At 54.0% G+C, this 25,042-nt stretch overlaps 1 protein-coding gene across 2 annotated transcripts; it reads right to left on the reverse strand.

Annotated features, from left to right (window-relative positions):
- Nucleotides 1-186: 186 nt before the first annotated feature.
- Nucleotides 187-24,867, reverse strand: HADHA (hydroxyacyl-CoA dehydrogenase trifunctional multienzyme complex subunit alpha). Of its 2 annotated transcripts, none has more exons than XM_015615999.3 (20): nucleotides 24,765-24,867; nucleotides 19,935-19,976; nucleotides 19,777-19,847; nucleotides 18,546-18,679; nucleotides 17,319-17,457; nucleotides 16,278-16,397; nucleotides 16,094-16,196; nucleotides 12,165-12,287; nucleotides 11,432-11,550; nucleotides 10,615-10,671; nucleotides 8,311-8,420; nucleotides 7,924-8,058; nucleotides 7,175-7,346; nucleotides 6,216-6,302; nucleotides 4,662-4,802; nucleotides 3,524-3,592; nucleotides 3,102-3,297; nucleotides 2,582-2,696; nucleotides 1,653-1,798; nucleotides 187-704 (listed from the first exon to the last, which is right to left on the reverse strand). In XM_015615999.3, exons 1-20 carry the CDS (start codon nucleotides 24,850-24,852, stop codon nucleotides 559-561), a joined length of 2,313 nt encoding a protein of 770 aa, XP_015471485.1. In that variant the 5' UTR covers nucleotides 24,853-24,867; the 3' UTR covers nucleotides 187-558. The 2 variants fall into 2 exon arrangements, with proteins under 2 accessions (XP_015471485.1, XP_015471486.1); XM_015616000.3 differs by lacking the exon at nucleotides 24,765-24,867 and adding an exon at nucleotides 20,051-20,126.
- Between the last annotated feature and the right edge of the window lie 175 nt (nucleotides 24,868-25,042).

The following is a 25,042-nucleotide window of genomic DNA, read 5'->3' on the forward strand; positions in this document are numbered from 1 at the left end:
AGGGAGCAAGAGGCTCCTCACAGCCCCTGAGTGACAGCAGAGGTGACACTGCTTTGCCCTGTGCTGCTGCCAATCCTGCCCCTCCACGGGACCCAGCACGCCATGGACAGAGCCCCAGGGCACTGCCTGAACCAGTCGATCCCGACTCAAGCCGTTCCCTCAGGGAGACAGGAGGAGAACCAGGAGTCCAAACCCAGGAGATGGGGCTTTATTTTGGTGGATGTTTATGGAAAGGCAAGGCCTCGGTTCCAGCCACGAGCTGGATGCTACTGGCCAGACTGGGAGCTCTGGAGGCCACGGCACAGAGGTGAAGGCAGCAGGAATTCCCCAGCACAGAGCCCCCAGGCCCAGGCTGGCGTGGGACGGACATGCCCAACACACAGTGGCTGATAAGGCACTTGAAATGACTACAAGCCATGAGGCAACCTGCTGCCCCTCTCCTTTCCTTTCTTCTTTCCTTCCTTCCCCGGGAGATTTGGAGATTAACCTATGCAGAATGGGGTGCTGTGGGGAGCCAGGGCCCAGCTGGAGGAGCTGTTGGGGTGTCACCAGGCCACCTCACTGGTGGAATTTCTTGCTGGGGCTGCTGGCGTGGTCCAGCAGGAGCTGGCACGGTGTGAACTGGCTGCCGTACACGGCCTCGTACTTGCGCAGTTTGTCCACGAGCTGCCGGGCGCCGTAGGAGTCCGCGAACCTGAAGGGACCTGTGGGGACAGGGCCACAGTGGGGACAGGGCCACAGCAGGGACACAGTGGGGACAGGGACACAGCAGGGACAGAGAAGGAGAACCACCAAGGTGCTCGGAAGGGTCCCAGCATCCAGAAGCAAAGGCTTTGGCCCATTCATCCTTCACAGGACCCCGCCAGTCTCTCATCAGGGGAATGCAGGACTCTGCTCCCGGCTCACCTGAGCTGGGCAGAGGCACTTGAGTGCTGGGGACAGGTTGGGACATGGATAATCATGGATGGTTTTGGTAGGAAGGGACCTGGAAGCCCATCCAGTCTTGCCCCTGCCATGGCAGGGACACCTTTCACTGTCCCAGGCTGCTCCAGCCCCAGTGTCCAAACTGGCCTTGGGCACTGCCAGGGATCCAGGGCCTGCCCACCCTCCCAGGGAACAATTCCTTCACAATCTCCTGTCTAACCATGGGAAACCATCCTGTCCCTTTGTAAGAAGTCCCTTGAGGCTGCTCCCTCAGTCTGAATTTGGCTCAAGGAGGGAAAGCACCAAGCAAATGGCAGAAGCACCACTTCGGGTCCAAGAGCTCTTGGTGAACTCCAGCAACAGTGGCAAGAGACAGCACCAGAATCAAGAAATTATTTAGGGTGGAAAATCCCTTTGACACTATTGAATCTAAACATCCTCCAGCAGTGCTGAGACTACCACTGCCCCATGTCCCCAAGTGCCACATGCACAGGGCTTTGAAATCCCTCCTGGCATGGGGAGTCCACCCCTACTCTGCACAGCAGTGCCAGGGCTGGACAGCCCTTTCCATAAAGGAATTATTCCCAATACCCAACCTACACCCTCCCTGATGTAGCCTGAGCCATTTCCTCAGGCTGCAGCTCAAAGCTGGCCTTCACTCCTGCCTTGCCAGATGGCTGCAGCCCACGGGGAGCTTTGGAGCCCGAAGCCCAGCCCAGAGCACTCACCTCCCAGGCAGGGTGGGAAGCCCAGGCCGAAGACAGCCCCGATGTCCCCCTCCACGGGGCTGCTGAGGATGCCCTCCTGCAGGCACATGGCTGCCTCGTTCACAAAGCGCGTCACCAGGCGCATCTGGATGTCCTCGTCGGAGCAGCTGCGGGACACAGGCTGTGAGGGCTGGGCAAGGGACAGCACCTCAGGTGGGACACAGAGCCAGCCCAGGGAGTGTCCCAATCCACAGGAGGATCAGGGCTCCGTCACATGTCCTGAAGCAGGCACTAAGAACCACAGAATGGCTGGGGCTCCTCTAGTCCAACCTCTGTGCCCAAGCAGGGATTCCTGGAGCATGGCACTCAGGATTGTGTCCAGATGGATTTGGAATATAAGTGAGGGCTTGATCAGCCAGTGTTCAGCAATGTCATGGAATCCCAAAATGGTCTGAACTGGAAGGGACCTTAAAGCCCATCCAGTTCCACCCTTGCCATGGACACCTTTCCCCTGTCCCAGGTGTGTCCAAGCCCCATCCATCCTGGCCTTGGGCACTGCCAGGGATCCAGGGGCAGCCCCAGCTGCTCTGGGCACCCTGTGCCAGGGCCTGCCCACCCTGCCAGGGAACAATGCCTGCCCCAAATCCCATCCAGCCCTGCCCTCTGCCACTGGCAGCCATTCCCTGGCTCCTGGCCCTCCATTCCTTGTCCCCAGTCCCTCTCCAGCTCTCCTGGAGCCCCTTTGGGCCCTGCAAGGGGCTCTGAGCTCTCCCTGGATCCTTCTCCAGGTGATCACCCCCAGCTCTCCCAGCCTGGCTCCATGGCAGAGGGGCTCCAGCCCTGGGAGCACCATGTCCCTTAACATCACCTCTGCACCTCGTGCTGCTGCTCAGAGCACAAGGAGCTGGGCATGAGCCAGCCCCAGCCTTGCCTCACACACAGGTACTCACACGTCAGGATTTGCTGGCACCCTGAACTTCTCCAAGATCTCATCCATCCCAGAATTCACACTCCTGTTCTTCACTCCCTCCTGGTACACATAGAAGCCTTTCCCTGCCTTGCGACCTGCGGGGATCAAAGCAGACAAGTCAGCTCCTGCCACGTGTCCCGTTTCCTCCTGACACCTTGGATCTTGTTTTGTGCCTTGTTTTGTTTTGTGCCTGCTGTTCCTGCTCCTGGAGCTGATCCTCCCAGCACTCTACAGCTCAGAGCACACATCTGCTGCCTCAGCAGGGGCAGAGGGAAGACACCCTGCTCCACCTGACCCCTTGGCAAGATGTGCCCGGCCCTAATTCCTTCTCTAGGTCCAGAGGACCAACAGCACCCCTGCTTCTGTGGAAGGGATCCCTGCCCCATTCCCAGGGCTGTTCTCCCACTGTTCTTGCCCAGGGCAGGAGAGGCTGATGGATGCTGGTGCTTTCCCTGGAGCAGAGGGGACACCCTTCAGCTGAAAACACCTTAGCAGCTCACCTAAGAAGCCTTTCTGCACCATGAGCTTGAAGAGGTCGATGCTGCCGCCTCCGAAGCGCTGGCCAAAGGCCTTGCCCAGGTCCTCGGCCACGTGAGTGGCCACGTCCACGCCCACCTCGTCAATCAGCGTGGCCGCTCCCACCGGGAAGCCAAAGGCTGTGGAGATGGCATCCACTTTCTTTGGGTCAATGCCCTCCTGCAGGAGAGGAGAGGAAGGGATGCCATCAAGGGATGAGGTCCTGAAAAGCCAGTGTGGGGCAGAGAGCCCAGCCCCATTAACTGCAAACAGGAGCCAAGAACGGGCTGGGGACAACCACAAGACCCAGGGCTGGTGACCCACATCCTCTGCTGTCCACACCCAGGCTGACCCCAGCCCTGGCCAAAGCAGAAGCAATTTCCATGACTGTTTGGGGGACACTCACCTGGAGAACTCGGACCACCTCGGACAGCATCGGCCCCAGGCACCTGGTGGTGTAGAATCCAGGCCCATCCTGGGGAAAAGCAGTGAAGCAGGGAGGCAGGTGAGCTCTTGGCAGCACCAGAACCGTGGTTCACAGCCCAGGCTACAGCTCAGACACCCCAAACCCCATCTCCTACACTATGGTACTGACTGCTAGAATAGATTTGGGTTTTTTTTTTCCCCCTGTAGAGCTCAGCACTGTTTGCAGGCTTCCATGAACTTACTCCCTGGAAGTTCCATGGTCCAGAGCAGGCTACTGCTTCACCAAGCCCAACAGGCTGGTGAGGGGAAGGATAAGGCAGTTGTTCCACCTCTGCTGCTCCCCACAAAGTCAGGAAGCAACAGATGAGCTGCAAACTGCCCTCCAGGGAGGCAGCTGAGGTGGGGATGAGGCTCAGGGAAGCAGCACGGTGTCCCCACAGGTGTTTGGAGATTTTCTGACAAGCCAGAAATGTCAGAATGTCAGAGCATTTTCTGACAAGCCAGTTTTCCCAGCACCACAGGAGAGATGTGCTCAGCTTCGCTGGCAACCTCAGGAATCAGGAAAAAGGCAGGGACACCTTCCTCTGTCCCAGGGTGCTCCAAGCCCTGTCCAACCTGGCCTTGGACAGTTCCAGGAATGGGGCAGCCACGGCTCCTCTGGGCAACCTGTGCCAGGGCCTCCCCACCCTCACAGGGAAGAATTTCTCCCTAATATCCAATCTAAATCCACTTTTCCATGTATTCTTCCCCTCTCCCTCAAGATTTCACCCAGGCAGAGGAGGGTTTCTGCTCACTGACCCTCTGCCCTTGCAGCCTCCCAGGGAGCTGAGGTGGTGACAGTCCTGTCCAGACTGCCCTGTCTGGGATGCCCTGGAAGCTGTGACGGGCAGGAGTGCCAGCTCCTCGTGCTGGCCCTGCATGTGTGCCTGGTGGCTTTCCATGGCTGCTCCAAGGGACATGTGAGGATCACCTGGGCACTCGCCCCTTTCTGACCTTTCACTTTTCAGAGGAGTAGCCAATGCCAGTGTGTTCACAGACATGTTTCACCCTCCCCTTAGTACATGAAGTGCATCCTTTTATTTATTACCCAGTCCCTGCTGTGTGCAGTGTCCCCTCACCTTCACCACAATGACCACTTTGCCCTGTTTGAGGCCGACAGCAACAGCAGAAGCTGCCGTGTCCTGGGAGGTTTTGTCTGTGGTGATGATTTCCAGCAGCTGCATCTTGTCAACAGGGGAGAAGTAGTGCATCCCAATCACCTGGCAGAGAGAAGAGCTGGCTTCAGATGCATTCTGGCTCCCAGAGGAATCAGCTGAAGGCCAGCATGGGCTGCAGGGCCCTAAGCACACTCTGTATTCCTCCAGGACAGGAATTTTCCCCAATTCCCTTCTCTCCTTGGTTTTCCCAAGGACACAGCACATGCCCAGGACACCTCCTGCCTTTGAGGATTAAAGTACAATTTTTAGAGGACCACTTCATAGTCTGGCAGCCAAATCTGCCTGGGAGTCCCTGAGCTCATCCCCAGGGAAATGATGGGCATGGTGTGAGCCGGAGGGGCACCTGAGCTGGCAGGGCAGCCCCACCAAGCTGCTGCTTCTGCTGGGCTCAGACTGCAGCAGCACTCAGGGAGTGCTGCCTGTGAATGTCTATGGTGAGGAAGTGAATTTAAGGATGAGAAGGCTTCTATCCACAAACTCATTACAGAGGGAAGTGCAGCTTTCCCCCGGGAACAGCGTTTACGTGGAGATTATCCGGCTGCGTGCCTCACTTTCTGACTGTGACCATGCCATCAGCGTGTCACCTTCACGCCTCCTGGCAGCCACACTTGGCACCAAGCCCTGTGTAAGTCAGAGGCACCTTGCTGAGTTGCAGGCTGCAAAACTAATTAAAGAAAATGCTCTAATTAGTTAACTGACTTCCTATGAGTTTCCCCGTAAGAGCCATTGCACAGGCAATTTAAACAGCAAGAGGATGTTATTTGCAAGGATGAACAAATGACGCTCAGTTGGCAATCTGGATGCAAGAGAGGTCCCACAGCAAACAAGGAAGAGGCTCAGCAGGGTGACAGGAACCTCCAGCAGGTCACCTCACACTCACAGGCACCACAGGTACTCCTGACAGGGCAGTCCACTGCTGCCTCAGGGCTGTAGGGATCAGTGCTCCTGCTCAGACGGACTGAGGCTGGAAAAGCCCTGCACATCATGGAGTCCAGGCTTGTCACCAGCCCAGAGCACTGAGTGCCACGTCCAGGAATTCCTTGGAAACCTCCAGGGATGGGGACTCCAAACCCCCCTGGGCAGCCCCTTTTGGTGCCTGACTACTCTTTCCAGAAAGAAATTCCTCCTGATATCCAAGCTGAACCTGCCCTGGAACAGCTTGAGGCCATTTCTTCTCATCCTGCCCAAGCCTCACCTGGCTCCAACCTTCCACAGCTTCTCTGCCCCATGTGCACTGACACTTTCTGATGTGTGCTGACCTGCCCCAACAACATCACCCTTGGGGTGAATCCACCTTCCCCTCCTTCCCACCTGTCCCCAGAGCTCTGCTCAAAGCCTGCACTGGGAGCAGAGGATGAGCTGTGCCAAATCCTGAGGAGGGAGCAGAAGGTCTCTAAAGCAAAGCCACCTCACCATGGACAGCTCTGTGCAGGGCACGTGGCCGTGGGGACTCACCTTCTCAGGCCTCTTGCTGGCAGCAGCGATCTGGCTGATGGGGAGGGCAGAGGTGTTACTGGCAAAGATACAGTGAGCAGGGATCACCTGGGAGAGAGACAGGACAGTGAGCAGGGATCAGCTGGGAGAGAGACAGGACAGTGAGCAGGGATCACCTGGGAGAGAGACAGGACAGTGAGCAGGGATCACCTGGGAGAGAGACAGGGGACAGTGAGCAGGGATCACCTGGGAGAGAGACAGGGGACAGTGAGCAGGGATCAGCTGGGAGAGAGACAGGGGACAGTGAGCAGGGATCACCTGGGAGAGAGACAGGGGACAGTGAGCAGGGATCACCTGGGAGGGGTTGGAGGGGGACTGTGTCAGCACACAGAATCCAAAGTAGGATCTGGAGTGTGACATGCAAAGTCCTGGGAGATCAACACCAGGGAACCCTGGCAAACGAGGCAAACTGGGTTTCTGCTCATTAGGAACTAATTGGAAAGCAGTAGTTCAAGTCAGGCAGCTCTGACTTGCCCTGACCTCTCCCCATGTCTGCAGTATCAATCCCAGAGGTTCCATGTCTCTGCCAGGCCTCTGCAGCCACAGGAGACCCTGCAGGGAACACCCCTTTCCTCCAGTGTGCCCTTGAAGTGAACAGAGGGACAGCAGGTGGAGGACTGCAAGGTGTGGAGATACCAGAGGACATCACTGTCACATCAATGTCCTCAGACAAATGGAAGCTTTTTTTTAAGCACTCCCAGGAATCAGGGAATGTCAGAACTGTCCCATTCAGCTACCAGTTCCTTATTGAGCAGGGAATGTCCCCAGTGAACAGAAAGGCTGCCCTTGATGCTCATCCATGTCTTGGTGTGACTGATTGGTACCAAGACCCCAACTGCAGCACACAGGGGAGGGGACAAAGCCAGCAGCACAGCCCAGGAGCCTCCACCACCCAGGGGCTGCTCAGGACTGATACTCACAGCCTCCACCTCCTTCAGCACTTTGTGCTTGACGTTGATGTCCTCAAACACGGCCTCAATGACCATGTCTGCCTTCTCAAAGCCCTTGTAGTCCAGCTGGCCCATCAGGTTGCTGAGGATGGAGTCCCTCTCAAACGATGTCAGGCTCTTCTTCTTCACCTTGCTGTTCAGCCTGGGGAGGGACAGCTTTGTCACAGCCCCTCAGTGGACCAGCCAGGCTGCTGGAGGTGCACCATGGAAATCCCTCCTGTCTCCCTCCCAGACCTGGCACCCAAAACTCCATCTCCAACCCTGCAGGACTGTCACTCTGTGCTCTGACCCCTCCTTCTATGTGGAAACAGGAGAGTTCTGCTCCCACAGCTCAGCTGAAGGTCAGTCACTGACATTCCTGATGGCACCCAGCTGAGTTCTATTACTGCAGAGCCAGGAGAACACGGAAAGAAACCCAGGAAGAAAACCCTGGAATGCCTCCCCTGACATGGGCCTTTAGGCAATGAGAATCACTCTTTCCTTAGCTCTAGGAGTTACTGCTGAATCTTAGGTCTCTGCCTACCCAAGGAGCTAAGGCTGAGCCACTGGGCCTATCCCACAGCAATATCCCAGCACACTGCAGGGGACAACATTAAAATAAAGCTTTGCTGTGACACTCCAGCAGAACAGCAGTGTCAGGAGTTCCTGATGCTGACAGCAGAGAACTGTGACTAAAGGCAGCCCAGTGCCACCAGAGCAAATCCCCTGAACTCACATACCCCTTGAAAACCTGCTGCTGGCCTCTGTCCAGACCCTTCTGTGCTGTGTCCTTCAGAATGGTCTTGATGCCCTTATCCACGGAAACCTGGGCGATCCCGGCTCCCATGAGCCCTGCTCCCAGCACAGCCAGAGTCCTGCAGGAGGGGACCAAGGGGACACATTCAAAGCTGGACATGGCTGAATTCCCATTGCTGCTGGCAGACTCACACAGCCACTGTCATCCACCCAGGCACCACTTGAGTGAGGCCACACAGGACTGAGGCCTCCAAACCACAGTGGAGGCTGGAAATCTCTGCTCTGCTGCACAGCTCTCCAGCTCACTCAGTCCCAGGAGCCTCTCAGACATCCTCCAGCTGCTCCTTCAGGGATCCCACACTGGCACTTACTTGACCTCTTTCTGAGGTGTCCCAAACCTGTTCTTCTTGCAGTGCACCTGCCCATGGTAGAGCCCCATCAGTGCCTTGGATTCCTTGGTCACTGCAAGTTGGCCAAAGCTCTGGAAGAAAGGGAAGAGGGAAGCAGAGTTTGACATTAAACAGCTGTCTCAGAGTGAGCACATCAAAAACATGGCAGGGGGGGAGACAGGCATGGTGTGACTGCACAGGTGAGCACCCTGGATAGAAAAGGGAAGAGGGACCAGGTCACCTCTGAGGAGAGGCACCTTCTGGGCTCAGCACAGCCCACCCTGCACCTCCTCCTCCTCCTTCCCAACAGCACCAGGAGCTGGAGCTGCTGGAGAGAGCCCAGAGAAGGCCCCGGAGCTGCTCCAGGGCTGGAGCCCCTCTGCCATGGAGCCAGGCTGGGAGAGCTGGGGGTGCTCACCTGGAGAAGGATCCAGGCAGAGCTCAGAGCCCCTCCAGGGCCCAAAGGGGCTCCAGGAGAGCTGGGGAGGGACTGGGGACAAGGAATGGAGGGCCAGGAGCCAGGGAATGGCTGCCAGTGGCAGAGGGCAGGGCTGGATGGGATTTGGGGCAGGCATTGTTCCCTGGCAGGGTGGGCAGGCCCTGGCACAGGGTGCCCAGAGCAGCTGGGGCTGCCCCTGGATCCCTGGCAGTGCCCAAGGCCAGGATGGACAGGGCTTGGACAAACCTGGGACAGGGGAAAGTGTCCCTGCCATGGCAGGGGGTGGCACTGGATGATCTTTGAGGTCCCTTGTCAAACCATTTTGTGATTTGATGATTGCAGTTCCTCAGTGACAGGGCTGCATTTCCCTGACATGAGACCTTTCCTAACCATAAGCATCCCACACTAATTGGGGCCACTGCTTCCACAGATCCAGGTGGAAGCACTCTGTCCTCGGGCTTTGACAAAAATCCTTACAAACAGGTCAGTTCTCTTTGACAGCAGCAGCCTGACCCTATTTTCAGAGGATCACAGGCAACAAACTCTAAGGTCTGCATAACCTCCCAGCACTCAGCATGAATGTTCTGAGGAACACAAAGCATAAGCACACACAAAACAAAATGTGAACCAACTCTGCCAAGGAAAAGCAGGGAATGTGGTGTGGAGCAGGCTGTACTTTCCTTCACCGCTGCCCTGCGAGTTAAAATACCTGAAACAAAGCCTAGAAGAGAATCTGCAAACTCCTGTCCTGGGGGACAGAGGGAGGCAGTAAAAAAGCCACAACACTGACACTTATTATTCTTCAGGAGTTCTGGGAAGATCTCCATCCTGCTGCTGTTCTGGGGAAAAAAACCCATTCATTCTTTGCTGTAAGGAACAGAGTATCCCAAGGCTTTTATTCAGCACCAGACCAAACGTGGGTGGAATGCACAACCAGCAGGGATGGGGCACAGCCAGGAGGGCATTGGTGAGGTGACAGCTACAGCTCAGACCAGGCCTTGGCACCAGAAGGGAACAAAAGGAGTTACAAAGCACCTCAGGGAAGCTGGGGATAGATGGATTTCAACAGCATTTAAGGGACAATGACCTTGGGAATGACCCAAATACAGAGATAATCAGATGGAAATGTGGGACTGTAGGGGACTCAGTCCTGCAGTGCTCAGGTAACCCCACCTGTGACTCTGCACAGTCAGAACTGCCTCTGTGGCACCAGAAATAACAAATTTGAGCATAGCTGTGGCAAAAACAGGACTGGTGAGGAAAAAATAATTTGGGATAGATAGAGAAATGGAGGGATGAGGATGGCAGAGGAAAACAAAGACTGTGTGTGTGTGTGGAATAAACGGGTCACACACAAGGTGCTGGGGAGGACACCTGCCTGCTCCAGCCCTGGACCTGCCCACCACAGTCTGTCCTACACCCTCAATTAAACTCTGTTCCAGTTTTCCCTGTGTCCCAGCAAAGCTCAAGCAGGACTGGATGGTGTTTAGGACACGAAGCCCATGTGCCAGCATGGTCAGATGAGTGAGAGATGAAACACCTACAGCCAGCTCCTAGAGTGAGGTGAGGAACCTCAGCTCTGCTCCCTCATCCAGGAGGAGCAGCATTGATCACCCCCAGTGGCCCTGCCTGTCTGTGGTTTGTGTTGAGGCTCCCCTGGATCCCTGGAAGTGCCCAAGGCCAGGCTGGATGGGGTTTGGAGCAACCTGGGGTAGGGGAAGGTGTCATGGCCATGGCAGGGGGTGGGATGGGATGAGCAGCAGGCTGTGATGAACCTTTTGTGTGGGTAAACACAGATCCCCTGGCCACACCAGTAGCTGATCCCTGCCAGGATCTCCCCTCCTTACCTGGGCTTCAGTGAGGTATCCAGCATCACTCCCCTGATCCAGACCAGTTTTTACAACCTAAGCCAAAAGCAGTGAAGACACACCACAGCTCAGTTGTGCTGCAAACACACATTTAACAGCATTCCCTGTTGTCCCCATGACCCCTCCCCAACATTTGAGCCACATTTCAGACTTCCTGAGTCCTGTCCCTGCTGCTCCTGACAGAGCTGTGTCACCTCATCCTTCTAGCACAGGACAGGTGAGGAGTTGACCACCAGGTTCATTTTTAGCCATTCCCTGTGGTTTTAGGAACTGTGCTCCTGTAATGTCACTGCCCTCCGAATCCTTCACAGGTTTTAGAGAAGTCTTGGCAACAACTTCAGTAGTGAAAAGTCATTTTACAATAAGGATTCATTCACAGTCTCTGTAACAGGATGCCCGTGTAACAGAAGGGATTAATAAAGTATTATGTAGTTAGTGCTGTGGAAATTATAGCAATTTCTGTTTTTATGGTGTTGGACAGGTCCTGAACTCTTCAGAGACTGTACAGAAAACCTGGGAAAACTGCAGCTGAAAGTCTCATGGATAAAATATTCCAGCAAAGCCTCCCCTCACTTGGGATTGCTGCTCTACCCCTCACAGGTACCAGTACCCATAAACTGGTGATCATATTTCAGGCAGTGATTCTGAATTCTACCCTGCAGCCAGCACTCCCCAGGACTGATCTCTGTGAGGATCAGGATGTTGGCTTGACTCAGAGGAAGGATCACCTTCCCTCTGCCTGTCCCACATTACCCCATGGATGCAGCTGCCCTGCAGCTCCTCACAGGGGGGTTACCTCGATGATCTTCAGAGGAGCAGGGTAGAGCCCTTTGGTTTGCTTTTGAACTTTGCTCTCCACTGTCTTGTAAACTTGCTGTCTGACGAAGGGCAGAGCCATGGCATAGTCTGTCAGCCCTGCAAGGTGGGACAGAACAGGGGTCAGCACAGTGCTGGTGCACAGCCAGCCTGCCAGGATGGGCTGCAGAGGTAAGGGAATACAAATGTCAACATCTGCACTAGAAACATGCACCTGCAACCCAGGCACAGGCAGCAGGGGCTGCTCAGAGGGTTTCTGTGAATTATTCCATGGACAAGTCTCATTGAGGCCTGAAGAGTCCTCCTAACACAACTGGTGACAGACTGAGCCCTGGGAAGCAGAATTCCCACAGGGATGTCCCCATTTCTGGGGACAGCATGGAGCAGCCCCATGTACCTCTTCCCACTTGAGTTCACAAGCTTGGTACAGAGCTTGCCACTAAAACACTGCAGATGGACAGTCTCTGGAGGTACCTGCTCCCTGTCATCCTTAGGGCATGGCTCCCTTCCAGCCACCTCAGGAGCCACCACATCCAGCTCTGCAAGACAATGCTTCCTGTTTTCTCTACCACCCCACATCACTCAAGAGATGATTCCAACATGAAATAACTTGGTTTTGAAATGGAATTAAGTAGGAGCAGGAAATCCTCCTGGAGGAGCCAAGCTGGATTACACTCACTGCTGTCCCTTGGGGTTTGTCCATGCTGACTTACTCTGCATGAGCCCTCTGGATCTCTTGGCAGACACAGTCTTGTTGGCCAGTCCCCTGGCAAAGCCAATGGCCACCTCCTCCAGGTACTCGATTGTTCTTGCTTCAGGAGTCTTCAGTCCTGGCCCTGGGGGGAGCAGAGAGCACAGCACAAGTTATCCCTGAGGGGTGAGGATGCAGGGAAACCAGACACAACATGATGGGCCTTTGAACTGCCCCACTCCATGCCCCACTCCTGTTCAGCTTTTCCTGGTTATGGCCAAGAGTGGAAAGGCTCAGCAGAGACCAGTGAAAGCCCCAAGGGATTTGTATCGAGGGCTTTGTGCAGAAATGCTGGAATGCCAGCTCCCTGTGGGGACAGGACCAAGTGACATCCAACTCTGCAATCAGATCAGGCTGCTCAGGGACTTCCTACCAGCCTCTGGACACCTCCAAGCACAGAGGTTCCATGACATCTCTGGAAGTGTTTTCATCTCCTGGCCATCTTTCTGCCACTTGTGCCCTTTATTCCTCAAACCTTCCACTTGACATGACTGCAGGCACCCAGAATCCTGAGGGAACTGAGGTGTTCTGCCCACTCTCCTCTCCCCCACCACACTGTGACAACACTGAGCTGTTAAATACACAGACAGCATTCAGGAGTGCTGAATTCCTGGAAATCTCTGTACTGGAGCCAATGTCCAACCTTTGAACTCAGCACAGGATATCTTTCCCTTGCTTTAGCTACTGCAACACCCTGTAACACCTGGCTCAATTTAAAGCTGTCCCACAATGAAGCAAGCCACCACAAAACCAGTTTGAGCAGCCTCTGAGGGTGGGTTGCACCATTTCCAAGCACAGGAATTCTCATTTCCAGGCAATTGTATCATCGGGACAGGACACAGCACAGAGCTGGTCAGGCAGCTGTGAGATGCTGCCAGAGGCAAACTCTGAGTCAGTAATGACAAAGCAGTGCCTGGTGAAGCTGCACAGGGCCACTGAGTAGACCCTGAAGCTAAATGTGCAACTTTGGGCTGAACAAACCTGGTGAGATTACAACCCTGCAGCTGGGCAAGCCATTCACTTTTATAAACCTCTCCAAACACACCCAGACACTGCAGAGCCCTCAGAGCTAAGGAAACACCCCCAGACAACCCAACAGAGAAAGGTAAAATCCAAAATTAAACTCCCACCTGTGTCATCTCCCACTATTCTCCCCCTCCAGAAAAGGCCGAGGTCCTCAGTTCTAAGGTTTTAATCACATAAATTCAAAATTGTTTGGTTGGGAAGGGAATGTTAAAGCTCATATAATCCTCCCCCTGCCGTGGCAGGGACACTCAGTCCCTCTCCAGCTCTCCTGGAGCCCCTTTGGGCCCTGCAAGGGGCTCTGAGCTCTCTCTGGATCCTTCTCCAGGTGAGCACCCCCAGCTCTCCCAGCCTGGCTCCATGGCAGAGGGGCTCCAGCCCTGGAGCAGCTCTGTGTCCCCTTTGTTTCACCTCTCTGTGTAACAACTTGAGGATTTTCACCCAGCAGACCCCAGAAGCTGCTTACAGCTGATGGAGTCTCTCAGCAAGGAGATAAAGCAGCACAAACACTCTGACAGCTCAGGGAAGCTCCCTGTGGAAGTCCCCCTCCTGCCCTGGCAGAATGTCACAGCCAGTCCAAGGAAAAACAGGCCAAATAAAACCACACAGTTGATCTTACAGGCAGCAGACAAGACATAGCTCAGAGCTGCTGCATAACCTACATTTCAACAATGCCCAGTGGGTTTTAGAGAATTCACTGGAAACCCCAAGAGCATTTGGGAATTGAGAATTCAGACTTCACCAGCTCCCAAATATTCTCTTCTCACCATTCAAGGCTGAGACCTTCAGCTTTATAACTTAGTGTGCTGCAAGATGTCAAACCCTGATTTCACATTTCCAGTAGCTTGGATACATTAACAAGTGCTGGATTCTGATACTCCAGCTGAAGAAAATTGCTGTTTGTTTTGAAGTCTGAGCTGTGGGAACCATTCACACCATGTGGCTGACCCCACACATGTGTGTTGACTTTACCTGCAGTTAATTCCCAGTGTTTTGTTGTGTCCTAACCCAGGAGCTCTGAGCTGTCCACTCCCATCTGCTTTCTTTCATAAATGGCACATGCCAGAATTGGATCCAGGGAATGCTGCAGAGCTCCCTGCTGAAGGAGAACTGATTGCATGCCCTGAAATTGCGTGCTGATTGATGGTGTCTGTCTCCTTCCAAGCTTGGTGTCATCAGTTAAAGCACCACCCCTGGTGGAGCTGCTTTCCCCAGACACAGAGTGAACAGGAGCCCTCCTGGCGCTGGCTGCTGTTTGGATAACAAGGAACACATCCAATGTTTGCATATAATTTGTATTTCTGTGTTCCTGCTACGTGCTTCTCTGGGCTGAGCCAGGATTCCCAGCAGCTCCTCACAAACCTCACATTTCCTTTCAGCAACTTGGGGTAATTGTGGGGATAAACAGCCACATTTGCTAGCTCTTAAAAGACAATTCACTTCTAAGCAAGTATCAAGTGGGAAAGTTTATCCAGGCAATTTTAACTCCAGCCTGCGAACCATGGATCTGTTTTATAGGAATGAAAACAGCTAAAGATAAGCTAAGGACATCTGTGTATCCTGGCCTGATCCCCCAGTGTGGGCAGCAGGAAAGGGGGGATTCTGCCCCTGTGCTCAGGTGAGACCCCAGCCCTGGGGATCCCAACAGCACAAGGAGCTGGAGCTGCTGGAGAGAGCCCAGAGGAGGCTCCAAGGTGATCAGAGAGATGGAGCAGCTCTGCTGTAAGGAAAGGCTGAGAGAACTGGGATTGTTCAGCCTGGAGAGGAGAAGGCTCTGGGGTGACCAAACTGCAGCATTGCAGTACCTGGAGGGGCTCCAGGAGAGCTGGAGAGGGACTGGGGACAAGGAATGGAGGGCCAGGAGCCAGGGAATGGCTGCCAGTGGCAGAGGGCAGGGCTGGATGGGATTTGGGGCAGGCATTGTTCCCTGGCAGGGTGGGCAGGCCCTGGCACAGGGTGCCCAGAGCAGCTGGGGCTGCCCCTGGATCCCTGGCAGTGCCCAAGGCCAGGCTGGACACTGGGACAGTGGGAGGTGTCCCTGCCATGGCAGGGGTGACACTGGAGGGGCTTTAAGGTCTCTTCCAACCCAGGCCATTCCATGACCCTGTGATCCAGCTGAGCACTGGCCTGTGGGACAGCACAGATACCAGGGCTTCCCTGGCACTGCTCAGGGTGGGCAGAAGCAGCTTTTTATTAATTTTATTTTCTTCAGCACCACCAGTGTGTTCTGGCTGTGCTCTGCATGGGGAAAACTTGCTCAGCACCCTCCAACTCCATGACAGTGCCAGCTGGAGCAGCGGCTTCCATTCCAGTACCTGAGTGGGGCTGAAAACACCTCTTAGGAGGCTCTCAAACTTAGTCACCTTCCAAGAAAGCTGCCCTAGTGAAAGAACTTTGGGAGCAAGACATGATTCAGCAGCCTGCTCAGCACTGGGAATCCTGCAGTTTGGTCTCGCCACCCAGCTGACAGCCAGCTGGCAATTCCTAAAAGCCAAAGCCATGGAGGCTGCCTGCTCCAGCTCCTGTCAGGGATTACCATCTGCAGGCTGCAGAAACACAGACATCAGTCATCTATTGTCCTTCTATTAGGGGCTGCAATCTGTCCTCTGACATGATAAATGAGCAATGTGGGCTCTTATCTGGATAATTAGCTTAAGGAGGAGAGCCAGCAGGCCTGCCCTCCATGCTGACCCCTCCTGTTCACTCAGCTTCTGCAGCAGCCTCACATTTCAAGGTCCCTGTGCTTGTAAGGTGGGAACAGGGATCCCCCTGCAGAGGAGGACAAGACCCCTCCACACAATTTGGTGAGGGGAGAGGTTCCCTGACAGGCAGCAGCACACCAAGGAACTGAGGGATGCTGTGTCTGACCTAGTGGTTCCACCAGCTGATCAACCAGCCCCATCTTCTTGGCTCTGTCTGCACGGATGTTCCTCCCAGTCAGCATCATATCAAAGGCAGCAGGAAGTCCCACCTAGAAGGGCAGAAAAAGGATTCCAGAGTGGGAGCTTGCCAGGCAGAATGGGCTGTGGGGTCAAGTTTTCCTCTTACTCACCATCTTTGGCAGCCTTTGAGTACCCCCTGCTCCGGGCAGGAGACCCAGCAACACTTCAGGTGTTCCCAAGACTGTTTTCCTGTCCTTTGTTGCTACTCTGTAGTGACAGGCAATGGCAACCTTAAAATGGAAGAGACAAGGAAAGGTTTCCCTGTGAAAGACAACAGGAGAACTGGGCACCCATCAAACAATTCTCTCCCACATAACCTTGCACCAATTCCTTTATCCAAGTGCCCAAATTCCCTCTGTGCTCACTGATGGCTTCTTCTGGGGTGTGAGCTGAACATTGAACTCCCAAGCTGATTTTAAATCTCACCTACACCATCAAGGGCTTAATTAATTCACTACACCAAGAGCAGTCCCATCTATGGATCAGCCACAACTCCTGTTTTATCCCTGGACTGCCAAGTCCAGATGAATCAATGCAGTGGGTGTAAAAAGCTTGAGAAATCGGCAAAAACTGAAGAGACTCCATTCCTAGATTATACTGTTTTAGTAAGAACTCTGCTCCAGGAATTAGCAGTTTACAAAATCCTAGATGGAGATTACAAGGCAGAAGATCCAGCCAAGGTGCCAGTGTGGAGCTGCTGGCAGGGTGGAGCCTGGCCAGCACACTGGGTCTCCAAACCCACCCCTCTCACAGCAGCCCTACAAAGAATGGAAGTTGCTGGGATACAAGGCTCACTTCATCTGAAAAGCAGCAATTTCTAGGCTGAACTCTGCCAGCATCATGGATGCAGAGCCAATGCCTGCTGGAAACAGCCGGTTTTCCCTTGGACACTCATCTAAATATTAGCCTGGCCCACACAGGTTCAGATTTGATTTGCTCTCTTTCCACAGCAGCAGCAGAACTCACATGACAGAGCCCTGAAGCACAACCAAGCCATTAACTTGCCACAAACTCATTTACATGATGTAATGAGCCCTCATCAGCTCCCAAATTTGTCTCACAATACCAGTCCTGCCAGCATCATTTGGGTAACCAGAGGACCAGCATTGTCAGCTCCCACTCCTGCTGTGAGCCCCAGGATTGTCCAGTACCTCCAGCCCTCCTCCCAGGCAGCTGCCACTGATGGCAGCAACCACGGGCTTTGGAGAGTTCTCAATCTTTTCCAGCATCTTCTGTCCATCCTGAGAGAGCTGAGTCACTTCCTGAGCGGTCTTGCAGGCTTCAAGCATGCTGAGGGGAGGAGAGAGGTGGATCAGGATGGGAAAAGCACCGACAAAACAGCAGGAAAATGAGAGTTTTTGATGAGTTTGTCCCTGTGTTCCCACAATCTCCAGTGGCTGACAAGCAGGCAAGAGCCATTTAGGCCCCAGTTTTGGATCAGACAACACAGGGAGACAAAACACAGCAGGGTCAGGCCCTGCATGCTGACACGGGCTGTGCCTGAGGCACTGAATGGGATCCCTTGTGCCAGGGCTCTGGAAGCCTTTGGGAGAGGAGGAAGGCTCACAGGAAGCCTCAAAGCACTTGCCAGGAGGGGTGGAGGAAAGAGCCCAGAATCACTCTTTAGAGGAGCAGATGCCACTTTGCCAGTTAGAGACTCCCTGTCCCAGTTCTTCTCCTGGAGGCTCGCAGCCTTTGCAAGGCAGGAGTAGTCTGGGATGCTGGAGGTGCTGAGGCCAGCAGACACCTCTTAACCACAGCCTGGCCTTTGCTCTGCTCACCTCCTTCCCTCCTGAACTGGGAGCAAGCCTCTGTCCCTGGACAAAGCCAGCCAAAAACGTAACGCGGTTTTGGAGGGTCTATTTTTAATTTACCTTCTTTCCTCAGAGTTTTCTGGCCTTTAAGCAGCTATTCTGACCTGTCAGTGTCAGCACTAGGAGGCAATGGCATTCCAGGTCCCACTGGGCACCCACAGGATCATCCCACACTCTGGAACACTTACCCAGGGAGCCTGGGAGGCTGCTCAGCACAGGGCAGAGTGCCAAACCCTGCCCAAACCAGGGGCCAGGCTGGAAGGCTGCCAGGCACTCCAACCCAGCTTATACGAGTCCTGCATGTGAATTATCCACTCTTATTTTACCCCAGCCTGAAGGACAATGCCCACCCCAGAGCCAGGATGTGTTTCCTTGGCTGCAGGAAGGACTGACCAAGTCTCACAGCCAGGAGGGGTTTAAGGACTCTCTGCTCAGTCCTCACTTCATTCCAGCAACTCTGAAATCCTGAGCGCGGGGATTTCACTCCCAGCCTGTGCCTCACCCCAGGGACAAACTGCTGGATTTCAGGGACAGCTCCATCAGCTCCTGAAGCCCTGTGCTTACTTGAGATCTGCTCCAGCAATGAAAGAGCCTGGCTTGGAGGAGATGAGCACGGCGCTCCTCACAGCCTCGTTGGCCCAGATCTCGTTCATGACGTCGGTGAACTCTGCGCTCAGCTGCTTGGACAGGGTGTTCACCTGGGAGCAAAGCAGCACCGTCAGCAGGAGCTCAGCCTGAGCCCACATCTGCTGCAAGTTACCTCAGCCTTGTCCTAGCACAAAGCCCACTCCAGGATAAAACCCTGCAGCAGGTCATCTTTAATTAGGAAGTTCCTCTTTAACCTTCCCAACAGTGGGATTGTGACCCTGAAGATTGATTTTATGAACTCATAAACTGTTTCTTTTCCATATAATTGTAGAATCATAGAATGGTTTGGGATGGAAGGGACCTTTCAAGGTCATCTCATCCAACCCCCTGCAATGAGCAGGGACACGTTCCCCACACCAGGCTGACAACATCACTCCAGCTATACTGAAAGACTGCACCAAGCAGGACAAATCCAGCTTGGGTTCTTTAGGTACCACCAAATCCTCACATAAAACAGATATTTCAAACCTGAAACTGCTGTTGCTCCTCAAAGGAAAGGAATATATAAAAAAAACCAAACCCTTCTGGTCTGTTACAATTCATACAAGATTTTTCATAGCAGTAGTAGTGCAATCTTATATCTTGCATAATATCAGAGCAGCTCAGCTGCTTTGTTTTAAAAACCAGGTTTTTATTGCAAGCTCTACCACTGCTCATAAAGAGCATTTCCATCTGTGAGATGATATCTGAAATTCACTATTGGTTTTGAGACTCCAAAATGCATTTTTAGATGTTTTCCTGAGATGCCATTTACAGAGTTCCTGCCTCCTGGTACCTGAACAACTGCAGCTGTATTGACCTAAAAAATGAGAATTAGGTTCTGTTTGTATTATATTCATAATAATAGAATCAAAAACATTTATGGATTCCAAATTACTGAAGGATGAACACATTCTTTAACTGACTTGAATACATGAACTAAACAAGATTTAATTTTTTTTTTAAAGTTTTCCTTAGGATTTGAAATTTATCAAGACCTTGTATCTGGGAGAGAGACAAATTAGCTGAGCACACACAAAGTACTTCAAGAGGCATCTCCAGATGTCTCATTAAAATCCCCAAATCTTCTTTTCCTACTTCTCCTTTGCTCCCAGCTCTGTAAGGAAGGTTAGGAAAGTTCTTAGCCTTAACTGGGAATTTTCAGTACCTTGGAATTTGGTGTGTTGAATCGCACGACAGCAACATCTCCTTTGATATCACAGCTGACGTGGGTTCTGCCTGCAAACAAACACAAGGATGGGGTCAGATCCTGCTCCAGGGATTTTAAGGGAAAAAAATGGATTTATAGAAAAGCTTCACACTTACTCTGGAGGGCACTGGAGGTGGAGATGTTACGGCAGGCATAACCTAAGGAAAAGATGTTAGAGGTGTTAAAGGAATTTGCAGCAGATTCAGCCTCACCCTCTCCCAGCTCCTCTCACCTGCCTCCAAAAGCTGGATAGCTTTTGGAAACCCTGGGCATGAGCCAGTCCCTCCCCTCATGGCCTGAGCTGTGCCCCAGTAGAGTCCAGCAGGTTCCACAGCACTGCAGTGACCTTCCAGCACAGACCCCTCACTGCAGTGCCAGCAGTGCCCAACCCAGAGCAGAAAAAATTAACTCCTCCTTCCCAACCAGCTGACAAGGGATGGAGCAGGTGGCACAGGGAGTTTTGCTGTTATCATCCTCATTCCAATCTCTTCATGTGCTAAACCAGGGACCTTCCTGTACTTTGGGAGCTTCAAGGTGAATTCCCTGCAAAGCAAACACAACTGTCCAGGGTATTTCTGTAAAAACACACTCTGGAGCCAGCAAATGGGGCCAGTCCAAGTGTGACCACAGATCTCAGGGGGCACAAAGGAGGGCCACAAAAAGCTCACAAAATATTTATTCTTGCCTCCATCTATCAACAAAATACTCAGAACCACAGGCTGGCTTGGGTGGGAAGGGACCTCAGAGGCCCTCCAGTGTCACCCCTGCCATGGCAGGGACACCTCCCACTGTCCCAGTGTCCAGCCTGGCCTTGGGCACTGCCAGGGATCCAGGGGCAGCCCCAGCTGCTCTGGGCACCCTGTGCCAGGGCCTGCCCACCCTGCCAGGGAACAATGCCTGCCCCAAATCCCATCCAGCCCTGCCCTCTGCCACTGGCAGCCATTCCCTGGCTCCTGGCCCTCCATCCCATGACCAGGTCCCTCTCCAGCTCTGGGATCCACCTCTACTAATGACATACAAAGCACATGGACATGTCTTCTTCCAGAGCCCTCAGAAAACTCAGACCACAAGATGAATAAGTTCTGCCCACAAATTTCTGACTTGTAAATCTCCTGTTTCTGCTCAGAAATCATGTTTGAGCCCACGATCTCTCAGCACATCAATGAACCCCAGCTCCATTCAAGCAACCTTGATCTTGACCCCAAGGATCCCCTAACTCAGGTCCAGGCTGAATCCCTGCCAAAGCTGCTTTAAGTCTGAATTCCAGTAAAAGTGTTACTTCCACATGTATCTACTAGCCCACACACAGCCCGTTAGCCACGGGAGGGCTCTGCTAAACACTGATAAAACCTTCAGGAATGAAACATTCCCATTCCCAGCAGCAAGGAGGGAGAATAATGCAATACCAGGAGAAAAAACTGTGCCTCCCCAACAGGTGTCTCCCCCTGCCACAGCCCCGTGACACGGGCTCAGGGCTGGGGCTCTGCTGCACTTTGGCCTCCTTTCCACCTTGTCCGGGGTGCTGGCAGTAGGGAGTGACCTTTGCTCCCATTCCTGAGCGCAGGATACTCGGTGTGATGGTGTGGGGATGGAAATTCGGCGTCACACAGTCCCAGCAAACAGGTCTGGGGTGCGTTTGTGTGTCATGTGCCCACAGCAGCATTTTATAAACAAGAGTGAGCCGGTTCCCACTCCAAAGCTCCTCAGCAATATTTAATACCCACATGTGATTGCTCCAATGATTTCCCTCAAACTGTCTGTGTGCTCAAGTCAGGCACTCCTGAAAATAAGCACCAACATTCAATTCCCACAAACCAAGTGCGGGTTGACAACAATTCCTCTGGTGAGAGATGCTGCCCAGCAGAAAACCAGGCACCTTTAACAGCAGTATTTTAACCCTATAAAAGCCATATAACCTCTTCAAAGAGAAGGCAAGGGCTGAACTGTCTCCCTGAATTAATTCATTCAATCCTTGCAGCAAGCTGGGATAGTGGAAGGTGTCCCTGCCCATGGCAGGGGATGGAACAAGATGAGCTCTAAGTTCCCCCCCAAGCCAAACTAGTCTGGGATTCCATGCTTTTTTTTTGCTCTTCACATGGCTTTCCTTTTCTATATTAGTTCCCAAACAGATTCTTTCCATAAAACCTTCAGCCTTCAATTCCACTCTGCCTTTCCATTCTCACAAAAACAAAAGGTAGGAAAGTAGGAAAACAATAAATTAAGGGTATGAATGAAGAAATCTCACTGCATTTGAATGCAAACTCTTTTGGGAGAGGTGCTGTCAGCAGGGTACCAGCTGGTTAACACTAGAATGAGGTTTTGGTAGCCTGACAGTGGTTTAAGTCCAGCATATTTGTGGAAAACATCTTTTGCCAGGCAGCGAAAGCAGCTCCTTGGTCCTGGTCCCTGCACATCTGCTTTAGGCATTAATCCTTTCAGTTCTGTAAATGGGAATGTGCCACGACCAGAGCCAGAAAAATCCTCCAAAATGCTGCAGGAAGCAGAAGCCCAGCTCCAGACTTCCATCATGTCCCATCATTCATTCCAGAGTTAAAGCCTTGGAAATTGGTTTCGGTCTCACTCCTCCACCCACTCTAGCTCAAAGACTGTCCAACACCAGGACACCAACACTTCAGGTGTCCTCAGGACATTGCCAAGGACTTGGATGCACCAGAGAATGGACAACACCCACCTCACAGCCCAGCCTGCTCCTTCCCACTTTCTCTTTTCCCAGTTACTACCACAGCTGCTTCCCTGCCCAGCACTTCCCCTTCCCGCCCTTCCACTCACCCGGACGCGGCACACCACTTGAACTGGGAACAGCCTCCATGGGTGATGGCTCAGGGAAAAGCCTTTTCCCACTCCTGGAGCACCCCAAGCCCCAGCAGGACGGACAGGATGAAGCTCAGGCCGCCTGAGCTGTCTCTGTGAGCTGAGCACGGAGCTGTGACCCGTGAGATGGGAAACTCCTGGCAGACTGAGCTCCCCAACCCGCTCTGGGAACCCGGCGGGACACGGATGTGGCCCAGCAGGTACAGCCAGCCCTGGAGCTCACCTGGCTCCTGACTGCTCCCTGCCTTTGGGGAGAGCTTTGCATCCACTTCCCAAATGCTTTGCAAGGCAGAACAAGGCTATTAATTAATTAAGAACAGTGACAGCGTCCTCAGAGAAGCTCCAGGGCTGTTGTGAAGAGCTTTACCAGTTAGAACAAGAATTCCAAACAGCAACAGCCTGAGAACTCCCTGGAGTTGCCACAAGTCTCCTCATCAGTGATTGCAGCACCCTGTCACGTACAAGCCTGCTCCAGGGCTGCACGTAACATGGGTGTGATCCCAGGATCATGGAATTGCTCATGGTGGAAAAGAGCTCCCAGAGCTCCGAGTCCAGCTCTGAACCCAGCACCGCTGAGCCCAGGTTTGGGTTTAAATGAAATGCAGCTGGATTTTGGATCAACATCAACACCAGGCTCTGAGGACCTTCAAAGTGCTCAAATATGAGATTTTCAGAGCTTCTCAGCCAGGCCCTTTGGCCTTCCCAGGGCTCCTGGGGACTGCCTCCTTGGGAGCCAGGAAGTACCAAGGCAGCTCTGTAAATAGGCAGGAGAGAGCCACAGGCTGGAAAGGGAGATGCCTCACACAAAATCATGGAATCACTGAATCTCAGGATGGTTTAAGTGGGGAGGAAATGTTAAAGCCCATCCAGTGCAATTCCTGCCACAGGAATTGCACATCCACACCTTCCACTATCCCAGGTGGCTTCAAGCCTCAATGTCCAGCCTGGCCTTGGGCACTGCCAGGGATCCAGGGGCAGCCACAGCTGCTCTGGGAACTCCATTCCAGCCCCTCCTCACTCTCACAGCCAGAAACTCCTTCTCAATATCCCATCTAACCCTGCTGCCTGGCAATGGGATGCCATTCCCTGTGTCCCTGTCCTCCATACCTTGTCCCCAGTCCCTCTCCAGCTCTCCTGGAGCCCCTTTAGGCCCTGCAGGGGGGGTCTCTCCCCAGAGCTTCCTCTTCTCCAGGATGAACAATCCAAATTCTTTCAGCTGAGGGACCATGGAGCACCTGGAGACACTCTCCCTCCCAGCCAAGTGGGATTACAGGGATATCCCTTCCCATGGATACACCTGCATGCCTGGAGGGCAGCCACAGGGCCTGGACACCCAAGGACATGGGGACACCCTCTCCTTTCCAAGCAGGCCCTCAGGGCACTGGGGACAGGCACTCGTGTCAGGGCACAAGGACACTCCTGTGGCTCAGCTCACGTGCAGGGACCGTCCTGACTGGAAGGTGTGTCCCCCTCCATGCCCGGTCACAGGGACCCCCCAGAACTGCACAGAGATTCCAACAGCGTGTCCCTGAGCAAGGACTGGCACGGCAGAGTGTCCCCAGTGGGGCCACACAAGCCCCAGAGACCCCAGGACATGGGGGAACAGACCTTGGGGGGGGATGTTTGGGACCCGCCTGGTGACTCACAGGGACAAATGGGGACAAACCCCTCACATTGGGCACAGACACACATGGGGACACTTCCCACCCCACAGCTCCCCCGGGAGTCCGGTCCTCATAGACCCTTCCCCGGGAACACCGCATTTCTCAAAGCCCCCCACGGTCACACCTGAAGAGCCCTTGGGGACGCCCCCAAACCGCTGCCACGGCACCAAGAAATCCTCTCTGTGACACCCTGCTCCTCATCCTCACCACCCCAGTCCGCGCCCACTTACTGCCCTGTCGGTGTTTCTCCACCTGTCAGTGCCCCCTCCCCGACCCTTCACTGTCCCACTGCCCGTCAGTGCTCCCCTTCCCTCGATGTCCCCTCAGCGCCCCTCCGGTATCTCCGTCCCTTACCCCTCACTACCCCCAGTGCCCCATCCCTCAGCGCTCCCCTCACGTGGGGCACACCGCCCCCCAGCCTCTCTCGCTCCCCGCCGTCCCCCCGCTCACCGCGGGGCGGGCTGCGCCTCGTCGGGCCGGCCCTGGCGGCGGCCGGGAGGCGGCCGAGGCTGCCGATAGCCCGCACCGCCGCCGCCATCTTCGCCGAGGTCGAATGAGGGAGAGGCCGCCGGGGGCCTGACCGCTCCCGCCCCGCCCACGCCGCCCCACCCGCGCCTGACCGCAGCGCTGCCAGCGCACTTCACGGCCGCCAGCACACAGCTCCCTCCCTCTCCTTCTCTCTCCGCTGTATTTCGGGGGTTTTCAGTCCGCACCGAGCGGGAGCGGAT

This window comes from Parus major, unplaced genomic scaffold (assembly GCF_001522545.3).
Source record: "Parus major isolate Abel unplaced genomic scaffold, Parus_major1.1 Scaffold319, whole genome shotgun sequence".
Taxonomy (NCBI): domain Eukaryota; kingdom Metazoa; phylum Chordata; class Aves; order Passeriformes; family Paridae; genus Parus; species Parus major.

What these genes read in the sequence shown, in the direction of transcription:
- HADHA (XM_015615999.3), bottom strand. Translation starts at nt 24,852, where the DNA reads ATGGCGGCGGCGGTGCGGGCTATCGGCAGCCTCGGCCGCCTCCCGGCC. An exon ending in CTCAAAGGCTGCCAAAGATG is followed by an intron (nt 16,197 to 16,277) that starts GTGAGTAAGAGG and finishes CTGCCCTTCTAG; the next exon opens with GTGGGACTTCCTGCTGCCTT. An exon ending in GTGCCAGCAAATCCTGACGT is followed by an intron (nt 1,799 to 2,581) that starts GTGAGTACCTGT and finishes TGTGTCCCGCAG; the next exon opens with CTGCTCCGACGAGGACATCC.